This window comes from Agelaius tricolor, unplaced genomic scaffold (genome assembly GCF_023055355.1).
Source record: "Agelaius tricolor isolate 1412-34295 unplaced genomic scaffold, bAgeTri1.0.p SCAF_32, whole genome shotgun sequence".
NCBI classification, from domain to species: domain Eukaryota; kingdom Metazoa; phylum Chordata; class Aves; order Passeriformes; family Icteridae; genus Agelaius; species Agelaius tricolor.
In genome coordinates, this window is record NW_027269292.1 from 3,631,345 (window position 1) to 3,656,998 (window position 25,654).

At 48.0% G+C, this 25,654-nt stretch overlaps 2 protein-coding genes across 2 annotated transcripts in view; both read right to left on the bottom strand.

Annotated features, from left to right (window-relative positions):
* Positions 1-404: 404 nt before the first annotated feature.
* On the bottom strand, positions 405-9,825 carry CACNG1 (calcium voltage-gated channel auxiliary subunit gamma 1). Its single transcript, XM_071451233.1, has 4 exons — positions 9,585-9,825; positions 3,654-3,728; positions 1,401-1,538; positions 405-687 (listed from the first exon to the last, which is right to left on the bottom strand). Exons 1-4 carry the CDS (start codon positions 9,823-9,825, stop codon positions 461-463), a joined length of 681 nt encoding a protein of 226 aa, XP_071307334.1. The 3' UTR covers positions 405-460.
* Positions 9,826-13,911: 4,086 nt separating this feature from the next.
* Positions 13,912-25,654, bottom strand: part of CACNG4 (calcium voltage-gated channel auxiliary subunit gamma 4) — a 46,431-nt gene continuing 34,688 nt past the window's right edge. The window contains exons 2-4 of the mRNA XM_071451230.1: positions 25,322-25,405; positions 19,439-19,579; positions 13,912-18,620 (exon numbers count right to left, since the gene is read on the bottom strand). Of these exons, the coding sequence (XP_071307331.1) occupies positions 18,082-18,620; positions 19,439-19,579; positions 25,322-25,405 (764 nt within the window). The 3' untranslated portion in view covers positions 13,912-18,081. The remainder of the gene's footprint in view (positions 18,621-19,438; positions 19,580-25,321; positions 25,406-25,654) is intronic.

Sequence of the window (25,654 nt, forward strand, 5' to 3'; positions counted from 1 at the left end):
TGGCTCCCCACAGTGTCTCTCTCTGACCAAGTAAGGTATAAAAGCCTGATATCCCTCATGGATCTATGCCCAACTACACCAAACATCTTCTCCATAACAAAGCTGTCTCCTCTGTGGCCCAAGCTGTCTCAGTCACACATTTCCCCTCAACTGCATCAGCACAGGGCAGCCCCAAACTGGCACAGAGCAGTGCCGTTCTCACACACCCATGATGGTCTTAAGTGGTCTTTCTGCTTTCTTAAAAAAAGAAAAAGAAAAAAAAGAATCAAAAAAGAGAGAAAAAAGAAAGGGAAAAAAAAGAGAGGAAAAGAAAAAAAAGCAACAATTGCAATCGAACATGTCTTGGTTCAGTAATGACTCACTTGGTGGAGAGCACATTGTGTAGTGAGACCCAGACATTTTAAAAAATACAAATATTTTCAGAACACTTTCTGGATATTTGTCATGGGTGCAGGGACCATCAGTGCTCGGGTTCTGCATCCATGCAGGTCTCCCAGGGGTTCTGGGGGAAGCGGGGCAGCGCGATGAGGAGGAGGGCGATGCCGCAGACGAAGAGCAGCACGAAGGCGGCGCAGGCACAGGCGAAGGACCAGGAGTAACTGTACTTGATCCAGGCTGTCTCCTTGCTGTCAATCATCCTCTTCACGGATTGTCTCATGACTTCTACAGAGATGATGATGCAGAGACCTGAAGGAAGAGAGGAGCAGTGGGTTGAATAACCAGCTGTCAATTTTTCATCCTTAATTAACCGCCTCATCTGTTGTTTTGCATACAGGAGCTGCAGTGAGATTCACAGGTGAGTCACTGACTTCAGTGTTTGAAGGAACCAGTGCTCAGAGCTGCCAGGAGCTCTGCCATAACTGAGGTCAGCCACTGACTTGTTGAGTGTGATCTTTTAGGCAGGCTTGGATGGGAAATTCAAAGTGGGGGAGGAATAATTGCATTCCCTGAGGAGCTTTTTCAGAGGTTGAGGAAGATTTTATATTGAGGTGACAATTTGCACCTCTGTCTTTCACTCATCGTGGCATGTCAAATATTCCTGGCTCATGTACAAGTGCAGTCTTCGTGTGTTTGGGAGACAGTTGTGTATTTTGGGCCTGGATCAGCTCTTTTGTTGGTTTGAATTTTAATAAATGAGATAGAATATTGTGTGTCCCTGGTTCAGACTGGGACAGACAGTGAATATACTTGAAGGGAGTGAATATACTTTTAAAGGGGGTTGCAGAGAACACAGACCAGCTGCTGAACAGGACATTCTCACACCACACAGGGTCTGTGGCCAGGAAGAAAATGCCTTCAGGGCATTTTTAGAAGTGTCTCTGTCCCCTCAGGATCTATCTTAAGTTTCTCTGTGTTTTCCTATGAACCAAGCAGAGAAATGTGAGCAGGTCTCCCCGTACCTGCAAAGGTGTAGAACATGGATGCTGGCTTCAGCAGATAATCCCTCTTCTTCCTGAAGGACAGGAGCACACAGATCGTCCCAATGATGGCAAAGCCAACACTGAAGATGGCAATGGCTGCAGCTGAGATGCTGTATTCTGCCAAAGGGAAAAAACCACCAAAAATGACATAGTGCACATTTTGAGCCTGCTGCCATCAGCTGTGGGGATGTTACAGTAGCTCACTCTGAGAAATACGTGCACCCCTGGTGCCTGGCTTTGGTGGATTATTTCCTTCAAGTGATAAGGGGGACAAGTATTGGCCATGTATCTTTGGAATGTGAAAAAAGCAGAGTATAAAAGAAAAAACAGGTATAAAAGCAGAGCAGGAAGAGAAAACACTTTCTGAACATCCCCCAAGATAGCCCAGGGCACCTTTGCTCACCAGCCCACCCGTATGGGGCTGCTGGAGCTGCTTTGGCTCTGCCATGGAAATGTTCTTGTCAAAGCCTTGCTGAGCTCCATGCTCTGGTCCCTGCCATCACCCCACACTCTGCTCCCAGAGGAAATAGACTGGTTCAATAGCTAGAATAGCTCTTTCTGCTTTTATTCTGTGCTTTCTGCAGAGCCCTCACCCCTGCATTGCCTGGTGCTGTCCCAGTGCCCCGTGGGCTCAGCACCTGAGTGGGCACAGCAGGCCAGGGGTGAAGTGTTTGCACAGCTCATTTTTATTCCTTTGCCTTTACAACAGAGATTCCCAGCTCGGTACAAACCCAGCTTCTTGAGGACATGGGATTAAAGCCTCCCCAAAAGTCCTGGTTTTTGTAAGCCACGTGCTGGACACTCCCCCCAGCCCAGCACTGCTCAGTGCCTGGGTGGAGGGGGAGAGTTGCTAATTGAGTAATTCAAACCTTCATTTGCATATTGTGTTCGTTTTCAGATTAGTTTAATGTTTAACACATGTAGCCATGCATGAACATCGCAGTGCCTGATGATATTTGCCTTTCAAGCCATTTAAATAAAATATCTCCCAGGCAAAATCATGAAGAATTTTTTTGCCTGTTACTAATTAGCTCCCATCCAAATGAGCTATTTCTGCAAAGGGGAACAGCAGATTACTCTTTGTTCTCACTGCTTTTCATATCACTGTTTTATTATCATTTTCTAAATGTTTCTCTTTTCTCTGTGCTGGAACTGCCTGAAAGTGTTCATTTCATTGTAAAATCTTTTGCTGGGCTTAAGATTTTCTTTTTGCCCCAAAGAAAAGAAGTTCTTTGTGACTTTTTTTTTTCCCCTGAAGAAGAAATCCTTCCTGATTTTTTTCTGCATTGCCCTGAAGGCATTGGGTGCATTTTGAAGATCAGGTGGCTGGATCAGATAGCAGATAACTGAGCAAAAGCAGGTGACTCAGATATATACTTTTCTATCTAGCTAAAATTCCTGTCTTTCCTGTCTTGGGAAGCTACTTTTTTAGGGAACCTATCTTCAGGGTTTTCCACCATTCCAATTTCCACTAGAAGCAAAGCAGATTAATACATGCAATGTATCCAATGGCTCCCATTCCCCACAGTAAATATGTTGTGTTGCAAACTGTGAAGGAGTTTGTCCCCAAAGAGAGGCTGAGAAAGAGATAGGAGCACGTTAGGAGAGCCCTGAAAATATTTGGACTTATTAAATATGTGAAATTTGTCCATGGAAGACAATTTTGCTGTAAACACTGACAGTTCATGTCTTTGCAGGATCCCTGTTCCTTCCATTCATCGATTGCTCTATTTTTTACATGACTTTCATATAAAATCAATATGAACCATAAAATTCCTAATGGTCTTCAGAAAGCCTCTGCACTTCTTTTCAGGGTCAAGACTCTGCTTGGGGTATGATTTATTCATTTAGGTTTTATTAATATCTTCCCCTTCAATGGCAAAGGCTGAGTGTCACGGATAGTGCCAATGTTGTAAAGTCATTTTTATGCTGGAAGGTCTTTTTGCAGTTTTTCTGGGTATTGACATTGTTATCTATTTGTGGGACAACTTATGTAAAATCATGTTTATGGGTGTGATCATATATAAAAATAATTGTCCCCAGGAAGCTGAGATTTGACCTTGTCCAGGGTATTTTCCACATTTTTCCCAGCTGATGGTGCCTGTTAGAAATTCTGCTGCTTTCAGTGGAACCAGAGCCGAACCCTCATTTTGGGGACCCCTTTCCATTAGATCTTGTGTGCCCATCACTTCATACAACATTAGGAAAATATTCTTTTGGAATCATTCTTACCTTTCTGGGTGGTTACTTCAAATATCTCTGAGGTCTCTCCTGGAGTGAAGTGCTTGAAGTAGGAGCAGTTGTGGTCTGAAAGAGAAAAGAAAATTCAATTTTGTGCTCTTGGAAGCCTGTGATAAAATGTAGTAAGACTGAATTAGCTTTTTATTGATGTACCAAGCTTGCAGTGGTTTGGAGGCTCCCTACCCTTGGTGATACTGAGGAACTGGGGCTGGATCTGATTTCCTTGGGAGCAGATGAGGACACCAGACTCCAGCACGGACAAGGCTGAAGCCCCTCTGATACCTTTTGTATCCCTCTCAGAGCTGATTGCTCTCCTGCTTAAAATATGAATTACAGATGATTTTTCCCATTCTGTCTTTGGCCATCGCACGTTTCTGCCTCTCAGAGCTGCAGCATTTCCTGGGGATGGGATCTGCTGTGCCCACAGCTGAGCTGGCAGCTCCAACCCAGCCCATGGGGGTGTGGTGACCTTGGAGTGCAGGCAGGGAGGATGGAGGGTCCTCACCCACCCTTCCCTTCTGCTCTTCCCTCCTGCAGCTCACAGAGCCCTGTGTGGCAGGGGGTTTGCTGATCTGGGGGTCCCAAAGATGAGGCTGCTGCAATGCAGCAAAGCACATGGTGTTTGACTAAAATAGGGATGCTAAGAGCTTTTTTTTTTTTGGCCGTCAGTAAAAAAAGAACAAAGCAAAAAAGACCAAAGCTTTTTGAAGCCCAAGCAGTTGCCCAGAGAAGAGAACGCTGTGTGAGCCAAGGGCAGAGAGGCTCTCATGGCAGGCATTATCCAAGTTTGATCCCATCAGAGCAGCATTATCCACGTTTGGTCCCATCAGAGCAGCCTGTTAAGTTAATTTGATAGGACAGCAGAGTTACATAGAGGGAGCTTTATGAAGTTCCTGTGTCTGCACTTCCCATGAGCACAGCAGCAGGTATGGGGTGTTTGTAGGGGGGTCAGGAAGCAAGCAGGGATCAGGACTGTGGGGCAGGGGGTATAGGATGAGGGAAGTTGTTAACTCTCTCAATGGCCACGATCCTTTCTGCTCCCCAGCCTGGTGAGGGTCAGTGAGGGGAGCAATGCTGGCACTGGAGCTTCCAGCCTGGGCCCCGGCGGGATGGGGAGGCTCTGCTGAGGAGCTGCTGACCCGGGGCCTTGGCAGCGGCAGGGAAGGGTGGAGGCTGTTCCTGCTATTTATAACTGATTTAACCGAGGCTTTGCAGGGGTGTGGGGCTGCGAGAACAGTTGCTGGCCCGGAATTTGGCTGGAAGGGTGCACTGGTGGGGACACACAGAGAGGCGCCAGCCCCGACTGTGCCGTCCTGCTGGGCTGGGCTGGGCTGGGCTGGGCTGGGATGGGCTGGGATGGGCTGGGATGGGATGGGCTGAGCTGGGCTGGGATGGGCTGAGCTGGGATGGGCTGGGATGGGATGGGATGGGCTGGGCTGGGCTGGGCTGGGCTGGGATGGGCTGGGCTGGGCTGGGCTGGGCTGGGCTGGGCTGAGCAGGGCTGGGCTGGACTGAGCAGGGCTGGGATGGGCTGGGATGGGCTGAGCTGGGCTGGGCTGGGCTGGGATGGGCTGAGCTGGGCTGGGCTGAGCAGGGCGGAGCTGGGTTGGGCTGAGCTGGGCTGGGCTGGGCTGGGCTGGGCTGGGCTGGGCTGGGGGGATGGACACACTCAGCACCTGCCCAGCTCCCCTGCAGCACCCAGGGCTCCCAGTGGCTCCCAGTGGCCCAACAAACAGAGCCCAGGCTGCCTGAAACACAACAATGGGGCCCCTTCCCTTAGAGGCATCTCTTCTGTTAAATAACCAAGTTAGCACCAGCTTCCAGAAGATGCTGGGGGAAGCCTGGGAGAAGCTGTGGCCCTGTCCCCATCCAGGCTGGGACAAGCACAGGGTGAAGCCTGAGCCAGGCTGGGTGCAGGACACTCAGGGACTGCTGGGGGTTTCTGCCTGGGAGCATCTCAGTGGCTCCTTACAGCATTAATTGCTCTGGCAGAAGATCCCTGTGCTCTACCTGTTGGTTCTTGTGGGTTTTTTCTGTCATGTAAATGGTGGCTGCTGGAGTTAGTGACTCAGGGAGGATTTATTTTCCCTCTCCCAGGAGATGGGTAATTGCAAAGCAGCGTTTTTGGGCCTGTTAGGGGAAGATTCCTTGGAGACACTCTTATCTACTTAAGTTCATAAGCTGACTTTTATTTCATCTGCAGATTCTCCTTGCTGGAGACAAGGTTAATGTTTAGCTCTGGAATCTCCTGACCTGTTCTTTATTATCCTTGCAAATCACTGGAAGAAATACATTTGAACTCAGCCCTCTGTGACTCTAATTGTGAAATTTGAGCCTCAAAGCAGTGGTTGTGTACCTCCACCAGCAACTCAGTGGTGGCAGAGGCTGAGCACTGTGTCTGGGACACTTTATTTTGGGATTGTTTGGTTTAGCTTTTCATTAATTCTCTAAAAAGCCTGAACTCAAAGGAACCCCCAGGTGTGCATACAAAGGTGAAGCCATCCAGCCTTGGTGTGGTGTGAGCACAGCACAGCTCTGTGTCCACTGCAGGGGAGCCAAACCAGCCCAGCTCACCCTCCATCCTCATAGACCTTTCAGAGGTGGACTTGTCTGCAGGAGATGGAGCTGCCTCTGTCCCTTATGGCCCTCAGCAAAGCTCTGCCAGTGTATGATAAAAGGGGCATCACACAAGTGGGTTGGTGGTTTTGGAAAATGCACTTGTTGTGGGAAAATGGAGCTAGATCTGTTTTGGTGAAATGCTGAATTGTTTTCAGTTTGAAGGTGCTGCCATGCTCTGTTGAGCTGGGGATATCTGTTCCAACAAGTCTGGTATTCATCAGAGCTGAGGCTCTGCAATGACTCTGGTGCCACCAAGAATAAGAGAAAAGCCCATTTATGTCACAGCACGTTTACATATCAGACAGGATTTCCACTGGGGTTGATAATGGATGGACACTGTGTGGCAATCTTCCTTTCTCTCCACCCCAATTCCATCATCTGTGCCACGAGGTCACCCCAGGGTGCTGATGGGGACAGTCCAGGACTCTGTGGTCACACAAACTTCAGGGTTGTGGTGTGGTTTATCACAGAGTGTCCTCACCCCTCACAGCCTTGCTGCTCCCTGCCCCTCAGATCCATCCCTCCTGGATGAAGTGATGCAGGAGAAGTGCAATCCCACTGAACTGTGGTTGAACCTTGGGGAGCTGCAACTTGGAGACTGTGTGGGAAAGAAAGGCTGGAAAGACCATGGGATGTTCAGGCCATGCAGAGTTTCGGGTGGCAGCTGTGCCCTGGAGTGACAGGCTGGGAAAGGGCTGGAGCCCACCTTGCTCTGGAACCTGAGATGGGCAGAGCACGGGGAGTTTGTGGCAGGGTGGATTGTTGGAAAATCCTGGGTTTTAGTGTGGGGTTTCCACTTGTGCTGAGCTTGGGGGACAGGCCCTTAGAGGATGTGTTAAGGTGAGGGCTGAGCCATGGAGGGGCCAGGCCTTGGGCTCTGACCTGGCCAACAAGGCCTTTGACACACACACAGAGCTTTGGAGGTGGTCTCTCCAAGCAGCTTCATTTCACACCTGTCTCGCAGGGTGAGTCTCCTGTAGCAGGGAACAGAGCCCTGCTGACAGCCCAGTTGCTCCAGCACTTCTCCGGTTGCCTGTGCTCAGGTTCCTGCATTCACAAGGACCCGTTTAAGCTGTTGAAGTCCCCTGCTGCTGCCCAAATCACAGGAGCCACTTTTCAACACAGCACCAGCACCAGAGTTACAGGCAGTGACACTGAACTGCCTTTACAGCTGGTAGTAAAATGCCCCAGTGCCCTCTGACCACAGTTAAAAATGTCTCAGTATTAATCTGAATTTGCCTGGTTTTAACAACCATCTCCCTGATCTTTTTATTTGTTACAGCAGGATGCTGAACCCTTTTCAATTTGTCAACACCCTCGGATGGGTGCTGTAAAATTTTAAACCTCTGCCTAAATCACAGCCCTGCTTTGTGGACTGTGAGCCAAGTCATCCTCCCCACTCTGCACTGTGCTGAGCTCAAAACCTAATAAATAACGTTAATCATGCCATCCATTTCCTCCACAGGGAGCGACTGGTAAATGGTTATTAATTCAGTGATAAATTCTGATGCCTCTTTCCCAGTCCTGGCAGTAATGTCTGGTTATATCTCATGATTTTCAGGAAAAGCAGCGCCCGCATCTGCTCTTTTACTGCGCGTTTGTTCATTCACATTTTCTTGGCTGCTGCAGGTTTCACAACCCTGGTGTTTCCCTGCCGACATCCCTTCCCAGAAGTGTGAAATCAATCGAGCAGGAGCCGTGCGGCCACAGCCTCACTCAGCAGCCCCGGCCCCGGGGCTCCTCTCCCCTCCCCTTGCTCTGATCCTTTCCCGGCTCAAACAGGGATGAAGGTATTTATGTTATAAATGAGGTGCGAATTTCACCCTCTGGAACGCGATTACGATGCAGGCTGTCATCCGAATTCCCAAATATCTTTTAAAAACTGGATGAAGCAGCTCTGGTGTGGGGGCCAGCCCAGCCCCTCCATAATTCCCAGTTCCCCTGTGCCTGGCGGAATGCGGCGCTGGGATGTGATTCAACGTCTGTGCGAGCACATGCTGATGTCTGTCAAAGATAGTGGCTGCTTTCCTGTGCCCTGCCTGCGAATCTGCTTTGTGCAGACAGCTGGATATTTATGAGTTTTATATTTACCCCACGGTCGTGCAGTTTTGCTGTTTATCCACCAATTTCCATTGTTTTTCCTTTAGTGGGAGTGCTCTGTGCGTGGGGGAAGGCGTGCGGCGAGGAATACGTCTCTAGGCACGTAAGTACCTTCCTGAGAGACATTAAGCATATGGATGACACACTCCCAAGTTTGGTTAGAGGCAGATCCACATGCTGAGGCTCAGCTCTTCTCCTCACAACATGTAATTTGGCCAAAGAGATAAAGAATTGCAGTAATACAGGCAATATACAGTCAGCCCAAGCAGGATGATTTTTCACAGGAAATTTCCAAATACGTGTTAACATATATTTCATTTCAAGCAGTGAGTCTAACATGAAGGCAATCCTGTTATTTCTGTTCTGGAAAGCATCCAGTACCCTATAAGCCTTCTAAAAAAGCAGCGTGGCTCAGTCACAGAGGGAGTGTATTAGTGCAAGCGGCGCGGATGTTGCTGACTTGGCAATCAGCAAAAACATAATGAGCTCCTTTAACCACGGAATGGAGCAGCCTTCCCGGAAAGCTGCCGTGCCCACTGCCCTCCCCATCGACTGAGCTGCAGGTGGGGACATGTGTGGGAGCAGGTGCCTCTGGTGAGAGGTGAGGAGGCTCCCTAAGTCCTTGAGAAATTGATTCAAATTCCGTTTATGACTCTTTTTTGTCTGGAAGTTGACAAACCATCCTGCAGGTCCCTTTCCCTCCCTGCCTTGTGGAATGGCTGTTATTGAACAGCTCAGAGATAATCCACTGTGGATGGCTGTTCCTCTGGGATTATATGAATCTGGCAATCCTAAAGATCCAGCTGGGTTTGGTGGACCCGTAAATCCTCACTCTTGCCTGCTGCTGTCAACATGCCTGTAGGACCCTTGGCTGGGGTTCAGCAAGATTCCCTCCATCCCTATCTCCCTTTGTGATTCCCACTGTGCCCAATCCTCCTCCCCTTCTCCCCACCACCGTCGCTGCTGCACGGGAGACACAAATATGGTCACAAACAGACCAAGGCAACCCAGCAAAGCAGCCCCAGCAGGAATTGGCAACTCATGGAGGTGTGCTTGCACACCACCATGAAAACGGCCCCGTGCACCCCATCCCAAACTCAGTGCCCGTTTTCCTTCTGCCACCGGGGACATGGAGCCTATTTTCTTTTGCTGTGTCCTCCAACCTCCCAAGCAAAAGCTGCTGTGATCCTGGTGCTCACGTACCTCCTGGCAGGCTGATGGGCCCACAGCTCTTCTCTTTGGGACCTGGCTCCTGCATGAAAATCCGCTTGGTGCAGAGTCTCCAGAGCCCGAAATGCGCCGCCTCACAGCTGGTGGCGTTTTCCTCCAGGCTGGGGCTGAGCACGGCCCAGTGGTCGGTGACCACGGCCGCGAAGAGCAGCGAGATGCCCACCAGGATCACGGAGAATGTCAGCCGCACCTTCAGGGGTTTGCTCTCGTCCATCTCGCTCGGCACCGGTGCTCCCGGCCGAGCGCGGCGGGGGATTCGCCAGGGCTCCCGAAATCCTGGCGCATCTGAGAGCCCTGAAATGTCAGCCCCGGGCCTCAGGCAGCTGCTGGGCTGTGTCAGGAGGCTCCCTGTGCACAGCTCAGCTTTCGGCCCCGTCCCACCCGGGTTGTTTTGGATTCCCACGCCCGGCCGGGCGGGCGCTCGCCGGAGCTGCTGCGGCCGCCGTGCAGGGGCTGAGATCTCTTGACTTGCAGCATGCCCAGAAATAGGCATTAATAGGATGATTAACTTTTCAGCGAGGTTATAAAAACATCTGTGTTTATAGTAGTGCTGGGCCTGAGTGCAGACTGATCCTAAACAGCATAATAGCCCTGGAGCTCTGTCACCCCACGCCTGCGGCTCACAGGAGCTCAGACACGGACCTGCCTCCAGGTCCACCAGAACTGTGAGAGCCCAGAACTGTGGCAGATAAAATGATAAAATAAGCCAACTAGTCTATCTGATTACTTTTTTATTATAGTTATTTTTATTCTAAGCTTTTATTATAAGAATTTTTAATTAACCTGAGCTGTTCTGAGTTGTTGGGGGTTTTTTGTGGGTTCCATTTTTGTTGTTGTTGTTGTTTTGCTTTTTTTGTTGTAAGTTTTTTTGTGTCTTTTTTTTCCCTTTTTCTCTTTCTAATTCAATATCTCTCAAATACTTGTTTGCTTTCCTATCAACCAGGTTCCCCTTGATACCTGCAGTAACCTGCAGCAGCCACCCAACACATCCATTCCTTTCTCCAGCAGTGACTTCACTTGCCTTGAGCCCAGATTGCTGGAGCTGGGCCAGCCTCTTTCCTTCCTTTTGATATTTCAGCTGATTGTAAAGCCAATTTGATGGTAATGTCAGTGCAGAGGCCACTGTGGAGGTGACATTACAATTGTGATGTCAAACTGAGGAGGGTGACAGTACCTGAATGTTAAAAGAATGGTTAAAAAAATGCCAGTGGAAAGCTGCAAATATCATTGTGTCAAGATAATGTCAGAGCTACTCCAGTCCTGCTTTATTAACACCCCAGTTTGATGTCAAAATAAAGGTGCAGAGGTGTCAGCTCAGGTTGATGAGGACAATGTGGAGCAAGAAATTAAAGTGTAGGGAGAGCATGGGAAAGGGAGAGAAAATAAAGTGTAAGTTAAAAAATATTGGTCCAAAAAAAGTAATTGAAATATGACTTGGGTTAACATTACCCTGCTTGATGTATGGCAGGGATGGCTTAGACACCCCATGGGGCACTGGGACATGTGGGCACCCAGGATGGCACCTGGAGCCCCATTCTTGCTGGGATGTGGGAATTGTGGGCAGGAGTGAAGGTACCTGGTGTAAAAGTGGAGGGGAAGGGGAGCAGGGAGGGCAGTGGGGACATGGAGCAAAGCAGGGACCAGGGACCACAGGCACATCCATGCTGGGGCTGGCAGAGGTATCAGAGGCTTCCATTTAAACCAGAACCAAGAGTGAAAGCAGAAAGACCTAAAGGGAGCAGACTTTAAGCCAGAAAAGAAAAGCATTAAAGATGTAATGCCTTTTCCTTTGAAGTAGACTCTTGTTAAATTTCACTAGACATCAGCTGATCTCAGGAGCTGCATCTCAACTTCAATTCATTGATGCTACAAACTCCACAGGTGGAGCAGAGGGAAGTGAATGTGTGTTTGCAAATGTGGGCACAAAGTGAGGCTCTGGTTGCTGAGACATCAAGTGCTAATGATCCTGCTTCAGACTAATTACAACCTACAAGGACTGCAGGGGTGGGAACTCATTAATTTTTTTCACCGGTGTTGGTCTTTGTGCCTCTTCCAGTGTTGGCAAGAATCACACTTTCTGCTCTCATTTAGATCCTTCATTCTGGAGAAGTTCTATGGGTTTGGTTTGGCTTTGAGTTTCCTAATTTCCAGGAAACAACTGGAGTGAAATCAGAAGTGAATAATTGATCCTTGCCTCCTGCTGGGTGGAGCTGGGAGTGTGAACAGGCTCCAGCGAGCCCCAGCATGGGCAGCAGTGGCTTCCCAAGCTCACATTACTGCAGCTAAGGTGAAACACTCTCCCCCAGCCCCCAAAAAATGACCTAGAGCTGCCAGGCCATGGGAAAAAATGTGTTTTGTGGGTTATTTGTGGGCATTTTACAAATGCAGAAACAAAACAGATTTCTGGAAGAGCACAGGACTAAAGCAAACCCCGGAAGTTTTCTGCACATCCAGAAGACCATGATACCTAATCCTCTGGGAATGGTTCCTGCAGCCTCCCCGTGTCAGCTGGTAAATATTCACATTTAAAAATCGATATCACATGAAATATAAACAGATTATTAATGAAGACCAGTTGGAAAGCAGGGAGGGCTGCAATTAGTTGCACTTTAGGAGCAGCAAGTGAGGGACACAATTCTGTTTCTCTTCTGGAGAAAATGCCAGAGGAGGCATCTGAAGCCCAGTTACTGTGTTGGTTTTTTCCCTGGCAGAGGTGGTGACTTGGCTCTGCTCCCCAGCACTTGCACTCTCCTGTATTCCTTCCAGACCAGCCTCAGCATTTACCACAAGCAGATTAACCTCACTCTGTGGCTCCCTGCTTGCAGAGCATTGCTCTGCAAAAACCCATCCCAGTCAGAGTAACCCAGAGAGGGAGAGGCAGCCCCTGCTCTGCTCCCAGCTCAAATGGGAGTTCAGCAAGGAGCCTTCTTCAAGCAGGGTGTCCTCAGTACTCTTTGGGCTCCCCAGCCTGCATTGCCCCAGTGTGGTGAGAGCACTGGGATCGGGGTGGGGTCTGCACAACCAACACCTGGGAATGCCACCAAAGGCACCTCTGAAAGCTCCCTGATTCTGGGGGACAATCATGGAACACCAGAGCTGAATGTGTGAGTTTTGGCTGCCTGTTTTATTTTTCAGCAGACTCCCACCCTGCTGTGTGTAGCTGCCATCCCTGCTGCCCCTGGGAGTGACCCAGGGCTCCGAGCTCCCAAAATACCGCAGGCAGTGCCAGGAAAGTGATCCTGGTCCTGTGAAAGCTGAGCTGGGCTCTCCTTTCAGCCTCTCCTTTCCCTTTGGAAACAGGCACTGCCCGTGTCTGTTGGTTCTCTCATTCCAAGGAAATGCCACATCCTCTTTTTCCCACTTTCCAAAGCCTGTCCCTGCTTCCGCCTTCATCAAGCATCACTTCTCCCAACACCCTGTTCACAGCAGGGCAGCCACAGCTCTTGGGGTCAGCATTTACCCACAGACTTGCTCATAAATGTGGGAAAAACCTTTCTTTATTTCAAAGGGAAGCCGCTTTGAGCCTGAGCTTTAAATGACTTCACTACCTCATGTCAGAGGCGTTTGAGAGGATGAATCCTGTGCCTCCCTCCAGACGTGCCAGTTCCTGGTGAGCCTGGGAGAGGTGGGCAGAGCCAGGCAGCCAGGCCTCATCCTTGGAGACAGTCTGGAGGTGAAGTTGAAAGAAGTGTTTGAAGAAGGAGTCCTGTCTGTGCTTTGGGGGTGGCTGGGGCTGTCTGGGCTGGGGAGAGGCTGCTCAGCTGCTGACCCGTGCTTGGCACCGCTCGTGTGATCAGAGCGGGGCTGTGTGGAGCTGCAGCACGTGGGGCCAGCCTCCCTTCTGCCAGGATGGGAAAGAGCAGGGAGAGGAGGAGGCTCCAGGTGAGTTCATGAGAAAGCTCAAAAGCTGGAGGAAAGCTCAGGCTCAGGGAGGAACTTCAGAACACTCTGGGTTGTTTTCCTCAAGGGTGGTTTGCAGTGGCTTCTGGCCACCACACCAGGCTCAAACTGGGCACTGAGACCACAGTGTGTTTCATATGGGACAGGTTTAAACTGGAAATGAGAATGTTTTTCTTAATTTCCAACCAAATAACTGAAAATATTGTGAAGATAGCTTATCTTGGAGATTTTGTGATCTCTGGGACCACAAGAATAATTTTATCTCCTCTGAAATACTGGTGCCCAGTAACATGGCCAGCTGCAATCAAACAGTGAAAAACATGAAAAAAATAACCTGAAATCTCAGCTCAGAGAATTTGGAAATTAAAAATCTATATTCCTTTCTCCACACAAAACCAAATACATTTAAAATGGTTTATTTAAAAAGTAAGGATTAAGTACATTATACACGGTTGTGATTATACCAGTAGAACTGAAGCACAGTGGAAATAACACTTTAGAACTGCAGACAGAAATGTAGCCTCAAGGGACATGATATATTAGCCCTTGTGGATATGTGATCCATACAGAGAGAAAAAGAAACAGAAAAAATAGTTTATTGTTAGATGTCTGGGCAGCTGAAGTGATTTCTCCTTTTACTTCTATTGTGTATGAGAAACAAGGAAGAGAGACCTCATGGTATACCTGAAATTTTGTTTCTTGGAAAATCAAATCTGATCCAATAGCATTTTTTTTTTTAGTTCTGTTGTTACAGTATATTATATACCAAAAGACTGAGAATTGTTAATGATATGGTTTTATGGTATCTGCAGGCCTTGCTGGGAAATGGGGCTCATTTGTTAGATGCTGTCCAGGGAAACCAGAAAGATGTGGAAGAACAGATGATTTTTTTTAAACTATCACTGGGTGGTTTCAAAGGCTGAGCACAATCTGACTCTGTTCAGACACATCAACCATGGAGCAAGACTGCTCATGGGCAGGAATGCTGCAAATTTTTCAGTTTTGTCAGAATCAAAGTTTTTCATAGGAAAGGACTGGGGTTTTGAGTTTTTGGTGGTTTTGTTGGCATTTGTTCGTTTGTTTGTTTGTTTTCTGGAATTGCCAAATGATTTTTTTTTGGTTTTGGCTTTGGTTGAACAATTTGCTGCACTGCAACTTAACTGCTGAGTTTTCAGTCGCAGCTCTTGTTGTCTCACAGGACAAAAGCTCTGGTCCCTGTTATGTCCACATGACTTTGTTCCCTGTCCAGACCCCATGAAGATCTCATGATCCCTCCTCCAGCTCCATTTCTTGAAGCTGCCTGCTGGAGAAGGAGCAGATGCTCCAGCTTGGACCAAAACAGGGCATCACTCCTGGAGAGCTGCTGGACCCAGCCCTGCCCCGGGCTCTGGCAAAGGCTCTGGCAAAGAGCAACATCCCAAAACACTCAGCAAGACTTTTTCTGCCAAAAATACTGCATGTGCCTCTGCAGGTCTGAGCTGGGCTGAAGAAAAGCCTTGGACTTTGTCTGGAATCAGATGGGTGGTTTGAAGCACATTCACTGGAGAACGACGACTAAAAGAACAAAACCCACGCGCGAGCAAACCTGACACTGTCCACTTCCAGTTCAAGGTACATGAGATTAGAGAAACAGCCTATATCTAACTCCTGGTTTGAAAGGGAATGGTTTTATTCTTAATTACAGGAAACACGGATGAGGACTTAGTTCTAACTATTAGTTTTTTAACACAGTGGGAAACAAATAGTTCTGGGAAATTGCACTTGAAAAATACATTGACTATAATTAGATGTAAATTAATTAGCACTTAGTATGACACACTAATGAGACAGAAGGTTGGTTTTTTTTTCATTGCAAACTTCTACTTCTATCATAGCTAATCAAAGTATTTTAATATTACGAAGTCTCAAAAAGTAGGAAATAATTTATTGTTTGAAAGCATAAAGATTCTTGTAAAAAAAACCTTTCATCAAGAACTTTAATAATTTTAGAACCCTTTTATGTTGTCCTAGCCGAAAAGTAGGTAAAAAAGTTTTCTTTTCTGCCTCTGTTTGAATTTTTTTTAAAAAGCTTGTGTAACATCTTTCTCCATAGTGTGTTGATACAGAAAGTAGCACAACATTTTCTAGTTTTAAATCATTCCCATCGCTCCATTCGCTTTAGCTCTCAGAGTTCAGAGGTTTGAAAAAAGGATCCCAGCGGAGTTTTAACCTGAATGGAAACTCTTAATGAGCAGGGATGAAGGCTCCAACCCACCCCTGCCAAAATAACGATGTGGCTGTGCCAGGCTGAGGGCCAGGCAGAGCTTAACAGTGACTAGGGGAAGACTCTCACTTAAAATTGAGAATTGTGTCTTGGTTCTTGCAAGGAGAGAGGCTTGAGTGGGTTCCTCTGGGGGGAGAGGGGTTCAACTTCCTTTTTGGGATGTTAAGGCAGCTGCTCCGGGATTTCCCTGGAGGACTTGGTTCCACTAGCTGAAAGCTTCGTATCCAAACCACCACTGAGTCTCTGGCCCTGGGGCCATCATAGGATAAATTAAGACTAAAGAGGTTTTAACAGTTTGGCTGAGATCTCCCACTACCAGTGACCCAAACTTTCCAAATTATGGATTTTTTTCTTGTGTAGTGTTCTGTTAGCAAAGATTTTCTGGGCAAAGATGATGGGGATATTCAAAGGAATCTACAGGAATTAGATGCTCCTCTCTCATTGCATCTAATTCATCTGAGGGGAATCGGGCACCTCATTCTCATATGGCTTGGTCGAGTGGTCACTAAAATCAGCATGAGTACCATTAAATTAAATTACCTTTGAGTCAGGCCATCGAGCTTTGAGATCCAAGCCTAAGTATAAAAACTGAAAGCAGGAATTTATAAGAAAAGAAAATAATATTCAGACTCTTTTAGAAACAGACAGAAGCAAAGGGTACAAATTAGTTCCCTCCTTACGTGATGCATAGAGTTTGCTCTGGGCTCTCTGCACGTAAGTAGATGCATCATTACAAAATAAATTAAATTAGGTCGAACCACCATTTCCATCTAAAAGCAACTATACCTTGCACCATGCGGCACTTAATTCATAATAAAAAGAGTTTAATAAATATCTCATAAACAGTGATTTTTTTTCTTTTTTTCTTTTTTTTTTTTTTTTTTTTTTTTGTTCTGTTTTAAAAAATACAAAGTTGTCATCTGCTCTGCTGACACTCGGCTCCCGTTGCTGCAGGAAGGTTCGCGAGTCCGGGCGCGTTCTTGTCTGGTTGCTCAGAGATCTCCATTTCCCATTCTCTCCTGGTTGCTCAGAGATCTCCATTTCCCATTCTCTCCTGGTTGCTCAGAGATCTCAGTTTCTGGTTCTCTCCTGGTTGCTCAGAGATCTCCGTTTCCCATTCTCTCCTGGTTGCTCAGAGATCTCTGTTTCCCATTCTCTCCTGGTTGCTCAGAGATCTCTGTTTCCCGTTCTCTCCTGGTTGCTCAGAGATCTCTGTTTCCCGTTCTCTCCTGGTTGCCCAGAGATCTCTGTTTCCCATTCTCTCCTGGTTGCTCAGAGATCTCCGTTTCCCATTCTCTCCTGGTTGCTCAGAGATCTCTGTTTCCCATTCTCTCCTGGTTGCTCAGAGATCTCTGTTTCCCGTTCTCTCCTGGTTGCTCAGAGATCTCTGTTTCCAGTAGCGTTAGTGTTGCACTTGTGAAGCGTAAGGGAATCGGGGAATCGGCGGCGGCGGCTCTGCCCTGCTCCCGCCACGCTCGGGCAAATCTCCAGGGGCTCCTGACAGCCAGCACTCAGCACCTTGCCGGATCAGGCACTAGGGCTCGTCGAAATGAGAATTCAAGTTTTCTAAACGTTAGGCAAGAAATGATGCTTGCAAATAGGCTCAAGTCCCACCTGCTTTAATCTGTTTCCCTTTCCAGGTGTTTCAAGACGCACCCACCCTCTGCTCCTCAGCCTGTGTTGCCCCAAGGGATGCCTTACCCCAGGAATGGGAGACCCCCTTCCCACCCCATCGGAGAGTCTGTAATGCTCAGTACGTGGGTGCTCTACGGTTTCAGTGGCACAGGTCAGTTTTAGAAAGTGTTGCCTTCAAAAATATTTTCTTTTTTTTTTCTTTTTTCTTATTTTATTTTGAAAGAGGCAAAGCTTACGCCGTGTCGAAGGAAAGTGGCTCACTTGATTGAGTAGCTCATTTTCATCCTTGGGCTTGGTTATAAATTATATTTGCAAGTTTATATTAAGGGATCTCAATATTAGAAAAAAAAAAGTACAACAAATTTTCTGTAATCCTTTAAAACACACTGGTGGCCAGTCCTTTGCAGTTTCTCCAAGACTGTGTAGACACTACAAAAGTGCAGGAACATGAACTGCCTTCATCTTGTGACACCAAGAACAGAAATAAACAAACTCCAAATAGCTTCAAAAAAAGCTACGAGCGTGTAAATATCTTTATGTTGGTCCAGAGGATCTCCACTTGCTACCTCAACACATGCCACAATTAAGAGGTGAGAGGGTATTTTAACATCACTCCTGACAGATCCATTCTGTTTGGGCATCTCTTCAAAAAGCACGAGGAAGGAAGGTGCTTCAGACTGGCGTCGTTCTCCTGTTGACCATGTTGACGTGGAGTCCTTCCTTAAACTCCTTCTGGAGGAAGTTGTGGACCTGCAGGAAACTGGCTTCTTGGTCTGCATTGTAGCTGGCAGCCGTGGTAACCTTCAAAGGCTCCCTGGAAAGGGTGTACATGGAAATTTCGTTCATGGGGATGGTGCCTGCTATCTTCATGCCAACTGGAGAAATGTCCCTGGATGGAGAAGGCTCCGTGGAGCGGGAGCTGGATCTGGACCTCCGCCTCCTGTACCTATAGCTTGGCATCCTGGCATAAGGAGAACTGGAAGAAGTCTTAAGGAATTCCCTCTTGGTCTTAAACCTCAGCTCTTTGTTCTTCTCAATATAAATGTTCACAGCCAGAACACCTATGGTTTCGGCCACGATAAAAGACAAGGCTCCAAAATAAAAAGACCAGCCATAGTTGTAATGGTTCTTTTTGTCCTCATCTCGCTTGTCACTTGGGTCACCTGCATTGCTCGATATGTAGACAATGATCCCTATGATATTACTGAGACCTGGAGGAAGAAAAACATAAATCAGTGTTTATGTGGCTGGGGAGATAAAATTCAAGCCACGTTACTTTCTGGACCTGAACGGTTCTAAGACTGGGACATGAAATTTTATTGCATTTATTTACTCTTACATTTATCTCAAGGATTCATTTACTCCTGAAAGACAACCAATAGAACAACAAATGGATCACGTGTGCTCACGTGGATCCCAAAATACTCAGCAGGACTTTTCCCAATCTCTTCATTGCCACAATGGAAAAGCAGCAGCTTGTGGGAGCTCACTAATATTGTGAGTGGGATTCTAACATTTGGAGCTCAGGGCTATGGCTGTTCACCTTGATCAAAATAAGTTCTCTTCCACCTTGCTGAATTTTCATCTAAATGCTGCATGCTTAATCCAGGCTGCAGGGAGACTTATTAACAATGGGGCTGACTCTTTCAGATGTTTCTAGTGTGAAAACGGGCTCACCCATCAGAGGTGAATGTTTTCTGCCTTCATATTTAAAAAAAAAGGGCCCTAGGTATAAGAGATGCCTGATTCATCTAATGTTTAATACATTTTAAATAGTGTAAAACATGCTTGTTACTGAATTTCACTTCTTTCTGCAGGAAAACCGAAAGCTTTTCTAGAATATACTTATTGTGGGGCTTCAAGAGCATAATTTGAGGAATTTGTCTGAGGAATTTGCCTGCTGTGGTGCTGTTAATGCCCTCAGCCCAGGAAAGGGATGCAGGGAAAGCACTGCCAAGGAACTTTTCCAGAGTCTTTTCCAGCTGAAAACAGCAGCACTTCTTAAGAACTCAATTTAAACAGAACATACCTGCTGCAACAAAGAGAATCCCAGCGCTGAGAATAATGTTGTTTTTGCTGTTGTAAATCCTTCCTGCTCCGACACAGAGTCCTCCCAGCAACAGCAAAATTGTGCTTAGGATGGGGAACACGCTGGAGGCACGGACGATGCCTGCAGGGACACAGGTAGGAAGGGAAGACAGAGCAATCATTTTGGGTGCCTCCTCGGGTGCAAGTGTGGAGATTAGAGTCTCAAAAGCCCTGTTTTTTCCCTAAAATTGTTTAGAAGAATGATTTAATAGAACCAGAGGATGGTTAAGGTTGAAAAAGACCTTTAAGATCATCAAATCCAACAGTGAAACCAGCTCCTCCACTAAACCATATCCTTGAGTGCCAGCCACATCCACACATTTTTTGAACATACTCAGGGATGCCTGTTCCAGTGTTTCATAACCCCTTCAGCAAAGAAATTTTTCCCAATATCTAACTTATTATCATTTTTTATTCCTTTTTCCTAGAATTATCACTGATTCTCCACTTCTGGGCATGTTTTTGGGACGAGGGAGCCATGAGGTGGCCAGTGTGACAGAGACTCTCAACGGAGTGGCTTCAATCTTTTCAGCTTTCTCCCAGGAAGTCCAGCATTATTGGCATTTTCTGATGCCACCGTGTGCAGAATATTTCTAGCAAAGCATGAGGTAAGTGACAGTAAGACCCAGCATCATGCAGGGAGCAGCAGTGAAAAATTCATGAGCTGGCTATGAACCCTACAACGTTTGGGACAGCTGGAGCAGACGGATCTGTTCCGTGGTGCACACACAAGGTGAGCAAATTACGGCTCTTGAAGTCAGCAGCATCCATGTTGCCAGCAAGCACAGCTAATAACCCCTTTTTCTTTTAGTGGATATTAAGGACATCGAAACCTTTCAGATTTCTAAGGCAGGAATTTTAACAAGTGTGTTTTAGATGTTTGTGTTTAGTTCCCTGACAGCAAAGTAGTCATTTAAAATTCTGCATGCTTCAGTCCATTCATCAGCGTATAAAATCCCCCACAAAAATATTAAAACACCACTTCAAGCCAGCTTTCAAAGTCGGGTCACAACAAGACAGAGCAGCAATCGACAGGGAAGCGGCAGGGAGGGAACAAAAGGGCTGAGAAAAAATAAACAAGCATGAGAAGAGAGTAAAAACCAAAGGGGTAAGAGCTGCCAGGGGTTCCTGAAAGGCAGAGTGACAAACTGAGTTTTATTGCTGTAGAGAGAGGATTTATTTTTTGAAGAAGGGGAGATAAGGTGCTGAACACTGCTGTGGAAAATGGGATCACCCTGAAGCCGGGGACAGGCGAGGGCACGGAGGGGAGCCCGGCAGAGCGAGGGGCGCCAGGCTGGGGCATCCCAAGGCGAGGGAGGGTCAGAAGCTGCTGTCACAGCGGCACGGAACCCCTCAGCAGGCTGGGAGGCCACGGCACCGCAGGGCCGGGTGAGCGGAGAGGAGCCAGCGCCATCTGGGCCGAGCGGGGCCGGGAGCGCCGCGCTCCCTCCGGGCGCATCCTCCTGGCTGCCGCGCTGGGAGCGGCGCCCGCTCCCCGGCAGGAACGGGCAGATGTTCCAGCTGCTGCTTTCTCGTTCCGCTGCCCATGGCCCTGGCGTTCCCGACTCGCTGAATCGCTTCCTGACGATTCCCCTGGTAACTGGTGGCAGAGCTCCAGTGGCTGCAGAGGGACGGGGATGGGGGTTCCGCACCGGCATCGCTCACGGAGCCCTGCACGGCCCCGGGGCTGGCGGGGACGGTCCGGACACAAACCCAAAAACACAAAGACAGCGCCTGCCTGGGAAGCTTCTGCCTGTATCGATCTGTAAGAGCGAGAAAAGTCCATCCTTTCCCAAACTGGCAGCGTCGCTGCACGTGTCCTTCACAGCTGGGGCATTTTCCAGCCGGATCTGAAGCCGGGCCAGGCGGGCGCATTGCTATTCAGGCAGCGTCCCGCAGGAACTGCCAAACCCCACTGATGAGAGTGGGTGGAAGGGCTCTGGGCAAAGCCTGCTGAGAGGTGAGAGCCTGTTCCCTTGGCCTGGGTGTATCCCCACGCGGGTGCTATGAATTAACAGCACTTTGGCTTTTGGGTCAGTTTTTTCAGTCAGTTGTTAGAAAAAGATTCAAACTCAGTCTCTGCTGCTGGACTTTAAGGCACCTCAAATCTCTGTCTGTTTTTGTGCCCTGGCTAAAGGCTTAAAATCGCCTCTGGCCCACCCTTTCTGAATATTATTTCCTGCACTTTATGGTCATGCTGTTTATAATGATTTCAGTCAAATCAAAGAGCTTTCCCAAAATGCTTCAGTGATATCATTGGAAGGAACTTGTTAGATGCACCAAATAAAGGGGATGGATTGTTCTATTTGTTCTATTTCTACCAATAAATTTCAGAGATAATTTTTCTATAGTAAGTAATTAATGCAAAGAGAAACAAAACACACAGTGTTCTCTTCCTGGAAAATTCCACAGTATATTTTTTCTTACAATGTGTGCTTTTAGCTCTGAAATTTCAAAGGAAGCTCATAAGGTACCACGTAGAATTTACATATGTCTCCTGATACTGGTAATAAAGTGACAGCACATCAAAAAACATTAAGGCAATCTGGTTTTTGCTTTCTCCCTGGCTTTTCTCCCCCCCTTGTTTACCGTCCTGTCGCTTTGCATCGCCTGCTGTGCACCGCTATGTGTGGTGACACCTCCTCCGGTGGAGCCGCGGCGCTGCTCCTCCCCATGGGGCTGCAAACCCTGCTCGGCTCGGGCTTTTAATCCCCGCAAAGGCAGGAGCCGAGGGAATGGCTGTGGAAAGAGGATGCTCTGACATGCGGGGAGGAAGGGCACGAACGTGCAGAGATGGCCCCGAAGCGGGGTCCCCCTGCTCAGAGCAGCAGAGCCCCGACATCCCCAGCGCACAGCGAGGATGAGATCGATCCCCCCCTGCAAAGGGAGAGGCGCCGGTGGATCCGTGCTGGATGCGAACAGCTCGGGTTTGGTGTGCCCAGAGGGAGCAGGGAGAGCAGGGAAGGAGGAGACAGGGAAGCAGGAGAGAGGGAAGCAGGAGAGATGGAAGCAGGAGAGAGGGAAGCAGGGACAGGGAAGCAGGAGAGAGGGAAGCAGGAGACAGGGAAACAGGAGAGAGGGAAGCAGGGACAGGGAAGCAGGAGAGATGGAAGCAGGAGACAGGGAAGCAGGACACAGGGAAGGAGAGACAGAAGAAGGAGAGGAGGGAAGAAAGAGACGGGGAAGCAGGGGAGTGGGAAACAGAAGAGAGGGAAGAAGGAGAGTGGGAAGCAGGAGAGAGGGAAGAAGGAGAGAGGGAAGCAAGAGAGGAAGGAAGTAGGAGAGAGGGAAGCAGGACAGAGGGAAGCAGGAGAGAGGGAAGCTGGAGACCAGGGAAGAAGCACAGGGAAGCAGAGAGAGAGATAGAAGCAGGAGACACCAGTGAAGCAGGAGAGAGGGAAACAGGAGAGAGGGAAGAAGGAGACAGACAGGGAAGCAGGGACAGGGAAGCAGGAGAGAGGGAACCGGGGCACGTTTGCCGCTGGGGATGCGGTGGCAGCCCAGGGTCCGTGCTGGCACTGGGACAATTGCTGCTCGCTGGGGCCCTGCTCAGGCATGTGAGGGGGATTTTTTTAGACACACAGATGGGAGTGTGCTGCCACAGGGAAGGTTCAATAGGAAGGGTCTTGTCTGAGCTCCTCTGCATGTCTCAGCTTGTCCCATGCTGTCGTTTGCTTGGTTTTGTAGGGAGCAGCTTGAACACCAAAGGGCAAAATCCAAACTCCTGCCTCTACCCACTCCCTAGACCAAAGTCTCCCAAAATCAGTCATTTTTGTCACTAATTTCCATGGGGTTTTGAACCAGGGCTTGATCCTGCTAGCACTACAGTGTTTGCATTTCTCTGAAGCCCAAATTAAACTGGGGGCTGTGGAAGAGGCTGAGACCCCTCACGCTGCTGCTTCCGGAGCACAAAACACATGAGTGTGGGTGCCTTTGCCTAAGCCAAGCAGGATAAATAAGTATTAGTCCCAACATGTCCCTCTGAGAAGCTGTGCCAAGAAATGGCCAGAAATAGTGGAGAATGGAGCCAGCAGACTGCAAAAGTGTTGCAGAGGGCAAAACCAGGACAGAAGCTCTCACGTCCCTGTGAAACAGGATGCAAATATCCTCCTGTCTTAGACAATGATTTGGTCCCTATTACATATAGGTATGAGCTCATCTCCTCTGGATTTAGACACGTTACCTTTCAGTAATCTCTAAATCAACTCTGTGCATGGGAAACTGCAGTTTTCTTATGAAAGTTAAAGCCAAGGAGCCTTGTCTCTGTGCAGACTCTGTGAGGTGAGCTCTGCTCTGCGGGGGAGACACCAGAGACTGATTTTGCAGAAGACATAAAGGGTTGGACCAACTTGTTTTTAAGATCTGTACTTAGTCACTTTTGCAAACAGCTTTTAGGAACACCCGTCACAAGCACACTTACAAACAATTTACCAGTCTCGTAGCTTAACGTGGAGCTGGAGACTGTTTTTCCCAGTTCTCACTTTTCTCCATATAAAGAAGGCATAACATGCTTTTATCATGATGCTACTTAATTCCTCTTTCCTTTTACTAATGATGTTTGTTTCCTAAAGCTGACTTGGCATCAATTTAACATTAGTTCCAAGGCTTTTTATGAAAGATAAATGCAGCTGTGCTCACACTCTGCCTTTGCCTGAGCTCTGAAATCGTGTCACCCGGGTGCTATGACTGATCTAAATCGACAAGAGCAAAGAGGAAAAAAACATCTGGGTTTTCTGGTGAGGCAAACTTTTTGGAGATTTTTTTTCCTTCTTCATGTCTTAGCAACAAGAAGTTGTTGCCCAGAAGTGAGCAGAAGGGCAGAGTGGTTCTCTAAGTGGTGTTTGAGGTAATTAATATTGTAATTGAGGAGTTCTCTGCTTTGCCAGCAGCACTGTTCTGTGCTCCCTGATTTCCCCACACCTTGTGAGCTGCACTTCCTCTCCCTGGTAAAGGGCACTGCTTTCAGCTTGGCTGCTCAGCTCTTTTGTTCACGAGGAACAACAAGACAAGGAGTCCTCTGGGGAAGGAGAATCTAACTCCAACCTTGCAGGCTTCATGGTTGGGTTCCAAGACTTGCCATCAGTGGAGAGAATGGTCACGTGGAGGGGATGGAACAACTGCCCTGATCCCAAGCACCAGGTTGGTGGGTGGGGGGAATTACATGCCAGAATGGAGCAGCAGTGGCTAGCTGGCCAGGCAGGGAAGCCATGGCCCCTGCTCATGCTGGGATTTTGCTGTTACCTGCAGAAATTTCAGCTTCCTTCCTACAGTGCAGTAATTTCACTGCAGGGGGATGTGGCTCACCAGCTGCAAAGGCTGAGGCTTGAGCAAGGGTTGGGTTTAAGCATTTGGCTTAAACTTCCTAATGGGCTGGAACCCACTCCTCAAACCTGTTTTGTTGTTTTGTTACACTAACCCTATAAAAACTGTCTCTGTAAAAGATCCCTGCCAATCTGCCAAGCTGTAGTTTTCATTTGAAAATTTGTCATATGATGTTTAGACAGTCAGCACCAAAATTGTGAGCATTCCCCTGGCTGAAGGAAACCCTTGGAAAAAATCCTTGAAAGCCCATGGCAAGAGGGCTGGAACCAGATGGTCTTTAAGGTCCCTTCCAACACAAACCATTCCATGGTTCAGTGACCATGAAGTGGGGCTCCCCAAGGGTGTGGTTGTGTCAGCTGCTGCATGAACTGGACACGTGGCACCACTGGGCTGTGCAGCCCAGTTTGGACCAGTCTGGCAGTGAGTAAAACTGGGGTTGCTCTGTGCAGAAGAGAAGCCCAGGGAAGCCCCATCTGTGTGTGAGGTGTCAGTGCTCACTTACGGAGAAGGTACTCGGAGCTGTCGTGGTCGTAGTCATTGTCCTCAGGGAAGTGGTTGATCCGGAAACAATGTCCTTTGTAGATTCCTGGGTGGAAACAAAGCAAACAGAACCCATAAGGAACACAACCAGGCAAATGGGCTTTTTTAACCATCTCTGAAGTAATGAATTTTGGGCAGATTGGCTGAATGAAGGGACAGCCAGGATTCCTGGGCTCTTTCCTTCAGCCACTTCTATCATCCTCTTGAGATTTTTAATCTCTAAGAGCTTCACTTTATCAGCACTGTGCTTATCTTACAAGCATACTGAGTTTGCAAAGCTTCTTTTTGTTCCCAG